The following is a 5,488-nucleotide window of genomic DNA, read 5'->3' on the forward strand; positions in this document are numbered from 1 at the left end:
TATCTACTTTATGGTGATAATTTGTACGACAGGCTCTCCCAACTGCCCCCTAGCTGGTCGGCTACTTTTCTATTTCAGCCTGTTCAACAAAAACTTATTGACAACCCTGTACTTGTAAATGGCTACCATCCACAAACAACAGCACTGCCTTGCGGGTGCAGACGCTCATCTGATTTTTTTTGTCTCTGTATAATAGATATATTGTCCTACCCATGATTTTCTAAGTCCAAAAAGGGTCATAATTCTTGCAAAAAGCGGGATGGAGTTATGTTTCTTGCTGTGCAGAGTCAGCCTATGATAGTGAACAACTATTGCAAGTTTCAAAGAAATAGCTTTGATAGTTTAGGAGAAAAGTTTACCTAAACATAAAACTTAACCCATTAATCTGATATTTTCTAAGTCAGAAAGGGGCCATAATTCTTGCAAAAAGTAGGATGGAGTTATGTTTCTTGCTGTGCAGAGTCAGCCTATGATAGTGAACAACTGTTGCAAGTTTCAAAGAAATAGCTTTGATAGTTTAGGAGAAAATTTTACCTAAACATAAAACTTAACCCATTAATCTGATATTTTCTAAGTCAGAAAGGGGCCATAATTCTTGCAAAAAGCAGGATGGAGTTATGTTTCTTGCTGTACAGAGTCAGCTTATGATTGTGATCAAGTGTTGCAAGTTTGACTGTTTCAAAGCAAAAGCTTTGATAGTTTAGGAGAAAAGCTGACCTAAACACAAAACTTTACCAAGAAATCTGATTTTCTAAGTCCAAAAGGGGCAATAATTCTTGCAAAAAGCAGGATGGAGTTATGTTTCTTGCTGTACAGTGTCAGCTTATGATAGTGAACAAGTATTGTAAGTTTTAAAGCAGTAGCTTTGATTGTTTAGGAGAACAAGAGCTGTCAGTGGACAGCGCGCTCGACTATTCTCAGTGCTTGATAGTATAATATAAGCAATGAGTAAAACTTTTACAAATAAAAAAAACATTACAATAAGCATATTCTAAGTCGAAAAGGGGCCATATATCAGTCAAAATGCTTGATAGAGTTGCCTCCTCCTTTTTACAGACTGGGGTTATGATGATAAACAAGTATGCAAAATATAAAAGCAAAATCTCAATGGACTTTGAAAATATTTGGTGTGGTACGCAAACTTTAACATTTATTCTAAGTCGAAGGGGCCATAATTCAGTAAAAATGCTTGATAGAGTTGCCTCCTCCTTTTTACAGACTGGGGTCATGATGGTAAACAAGTATGCAAAATATGAAAGCAAAATCTCAATGGACTTTGAAAATATTTGGGGTGGTACACAAACTTTAACATTTATTCCAAGTCGAAAAGGGGCCATAACTCAGTCAAAATGCTTGATAGAGTTGCCTCTCCTTTACAGACTGGGGTCATGATGGTTAACAAGTATGCAAAATATGAAAGCAATATCTCAATGGACTTTGAAAATATTTGGGGTGGTATGCAATCTTTAACATTTGTGTGACGCTCACGCTCATGCCGACGCCGGGGCGAGTAGGATAGCTCCCCTATTCTTCGAATAGTCGAGCTAAAAACTGACCTAAACATAGAACCTTAACACAAAACTTAACCAAGAAATCTGATCTTTTCCTAGTGCAAAAGGGGCCATAATTCTTGCAAAAAGCAGGACGGAGTTATGTTTCTTGCTGAACAGGGTCACCTATTGATGGTGAACAACTGTTGCAAGTTTCAAAGCAATACCTTTGATTGTTTAGGAGAAAAACTGACCTAAACATAGAACTCAACCAGGCAATGCCAACGCCAATCAATTGACAACAATAACTCATCTTTTTTTTCTTCAAAAAATCAGATGAACTAAAAACAACATCAAATTATAGTGTATAAAGACATGTGTTTGTTATAGTTAGGGTTGGGTCGGACCCCCTCTGAGAATATTGGCTGGATCCATGTATACAATGTTGAGCACAATGTTCATGTTTACAACAAGAACAAGTGAGCATTGTCCACTGTATAGCAGTTCTAAGTTTACTTCCACAGGCAAACTTGTTAGAGCGTCCTAGTTAAATAACTTTAAGGGTCTTGCTGAAAGCCGAATTTTTATCAATAAATAATATTTTCAGGTATTTGTTTTTGCTGCACGGGAAGCATGGTTGAATCTTGGCATGTATGACAGCATGATGTCCCCATCAGAACCGCACAAAAACATGAAAGAGGTAGAGCTGGACTGGTTCTCAAAGGTTGTTCCAGACATATTTCACTCTCCAGAATATTACATAAACATAGTCAAGTTTCGTGACATATTTAACTGGACAATGACTTACAGGAAAGATTCTGATATACCAATGTTATATGGGCAAGTTCTTCATAAACGTGATGTGAGTGACAATGCTAAGCTTTTGCTAGAACAAGAAAACAACAAGAAAAGTTATGATGCCATCTATAGCAGAAAAAAAAGAGATGCTGTTTGGCTAGTGAGTCACTGCTCAACAAAATCAAAAAGAGAAAAATATATAGAAAAATTGAAGAACCACATAAATGTTGATATCCTAGGACATTGTGGGGAAAACTTGTGTCCAAAAACATCTCGACACTCTGGATGTATAGAAGACATTGTCAAGACGTATAAATTTGTTCTTTCATTCGAGAATACATTTCACACAGATTATGTAACAGAGAAGTTATTTGACTGGTTCCCTAGAGACATCATACCTGTTGTTTACGGTATGGCAGACTACAATAAAATAGTCCCAGATGGTACAATAATTAATGCTGCCAATTTTAGCTCACCCAAACTTTTAGCAAATTATTTGAATTACGTCGGATCAAACCGTGATGTGTATGTGAAATATCTGCGACGGAAAAGGCGTTATGTTACTGTAGGGCATGACGTGATGCAACAGAAAGCTTACTGTATGCTTTGTGACTGGTTGCACAATTTAAACACCCATCGGAAGTCTTATTCTAAAATAGACCAATGGTGGCAGCTTAATGATACATCAGGGTACATTACATTGTACAAACAGGCAATGTCATCCAGTGGGTATAGTCAAAGAATGTTCTGGGTTGTGTTTCTTGTAATATTGTTGCTGATACTATTTTTCTGTCAATGTGTAACATTTGCATACAAAAGATTAGCTATAAGACAGACAGTCAAAATGACATTTAAACTAAATAAATGGTAAAGAATGGGTGTCTATCATCAACTTGTAAATTCAGAATTATGGATCTGTAGGACAGAAACACTGAATTCAACAGGATTATTACTCAAACTTAAACCAAAGACATCAATAGTGTACACCAGGTATAATATACCACAGACACCAATAGTGTACACCAGGTATAATATACCACAGACATCAATAGTGTACACCTGGTATAATATACCACAGACATCAATAGTGTACACCTGACATCAATAGTGTACACCTGGTATAATATACCACAGACATCAATAGTGTACACCTGGTATAATATACCACAGACATCACTAGTGTACACCAGGTATAATATACCACAGACACCAATAGTGTACACCTGGTATAATATACCACAGACATCAATAGTGTACACCAGGTATAATATACCAGACATCAATAGTGTACACCTGGTATAATATACCACAGACATCACTAGTGTACACCTGGTATAATATACCACAGACATCACTAGTGTACACCAGGTATCATATACCACAGACATCACTAGTGTACACCAGGTATCATATACCACAGACATCACTAGTGTACACCCGGTATCATATACCACAGACATCAATAGTGTACACCAGGTATCATATACCACAGACATCAATAGTGTACACCTGGTATAATATACCACAGACATCAATAGTGTACACCAGGTATCATATACCACAGACATCAATAGTGTACACCAGGTATGATATACCACAGACATCAATAGTGTCACCAGGTATAAACACTCTCAATCTTCTAACATAATCTTCATTTGACTAATATCTTTTAGCAGACTAAATTTTTTTTTTTGAAATTTGTCACAAATAAAGAGCAATATATCCTCAATAATATATCAAAGTTAAGGTAGTTCTACACATTTGAACTGAATTTTTTTTCTACAATGTAGACTTTCATTAAACTCTATTTTTTCAAAACTTCAGAATATACTTGGAAAATTCAGTAAGTAAAAATGTTGTGTGCTGTTTTTTTTTCTTTGCTAGACTGATTTGAAAAAGTTTGACCTTAATGGGAGTCCATAGGAAAATCACAACTTTCATAACATTTTTGTGAATAGAATTTTTTCTACAGTGTAGATTTTAATGAAACTTCTCATGCTCATAAATAAACATAATTATGGTCTATTCTGTGGTGAAATAAAATGTACAGGTCTGTGTGCTTATTTTTGAGATATTTGACCATTATTAAAATGAACCTTACATTTCAAACTAATTTAAGACATTAATTTGAATTATTTAATTAAAGTGGCATTATGCACATCTTACTACACATTGTGTATTTTTGGTGAATGTTTTATAAAAGCAATTTCCAGTTGCTGTGCATTTAAATGTGTTAAATTAATAATAATGCCACGTAAGTATTTTAAGTTGATGCCTTAGAAATAAAGAAATCAGACTAATAAAACAAGAGCTGTCAGAGGACAGCAACGCTCGACTATTCAACAACCTTGTCAATTGAATGAAAACAACAGTCAAAACAAGAGCTGTTGATGGGCAGCAACGCTCGACTATTCAACAGCCTTGTCAATTGAATGAATACAAAAGTCGAAAAAGGGGCATAATTTTGTAAAAATGGGAAAAAGGGTTATGGAACCTTAACAGTGCTTATCAGCTCATGACAGTGAACAAATGTGTGAAGTTTCAATCCTTTCCCATTAGTGGATACTGAAATACCAGCTTACATACAACAAGAGGGTCATGATGACCCTGGATCGCTCACCTGAGTAATATGAGCTGCATGTTTCAAATGTCAAACTGATGATAAAATATTAAGGAAGTCAGTCGGTCACATTCATGGTCAATGAAATTCAGTTTTATGATTTGTGTGCAAAACTGTGTATGTCATCAAAATTTCAAGGCTGTATCTTAAAAAACAAGAAAGTAGGTCAGTAGGTCAAGGTCACAGTCAAATGACATCACCAGGTAATTATAACTAAACAGTCTTGAAAATAGGATCAGATGATTTTTTAAGTATTTTTCCTATATAACTCACATAATAACTAAGTGACCCCAGGGCAGGGCCTCTTTTAACCCCAGGGACATATTTTGAACAATTTTGGTAGAGGACTACTAGACAATGCATCCTACCAAATATCAAAAGCCTAGGTCGTATGGTTTCAGACAAGAAGATTTTGAAAGCTTTTTCCTATATAAGTCTATATAAAACTTGGGACCCCCAGGGCAGGGCCTCTTTTCACCCAAGGGGTACAATTTGAACAATTTTGGTTGAGGACCATAAGACAATGCTACAAACAAAATATCAAAGGTCTAAGTGTTGTGGTTTCAGAAAAGAAGATTTT

The 5,488-nt window shown here is 35.6% G+C and overlaps 1 protein-coding gene across 1 annotated transcript; it reads left to right on the forward strand.

Annotated features, from left to right (window-relative positions):
- The first annotated feature begins 2,015 nt into the window (after window positions 1–2,015).
- On the forward strand, window positions 2,016–3,159 carry LOC123533471 (alpha-(1,3)-fucosyltransferase C-like). Its single transcript, XM_045315115.2, has one exon. The coding sequence runs from the start codon at window positions 2,140–2,142 to the stop codon at window positions 3,157–3,159; it is 1,020 nt and encodes a 339-aa protein (XP_045171050.2). The 5' UTR covers window positions 2,016–2,139.
- The last annotated feature ends 2,329 nt before the right edge of the window (window positions 3,160–5,488 follow it).

The sequence above is a fragment of the Mercenaria mercenaria genome, chromosome 12 (genome assembly GCF_021730395.1).
Source record: "Mercenaria mercenaria strain notata chromosome 12, MADL_Memer_1, whole genome shotgun sequence".
Taxonomy (NCBI): domain Eukaryota; kingdom Metazoa; phylum Mollusca; class Bivalvia; order Venerida; family Veneridae; genus Mercenaria; species Mercenaria mercenaria.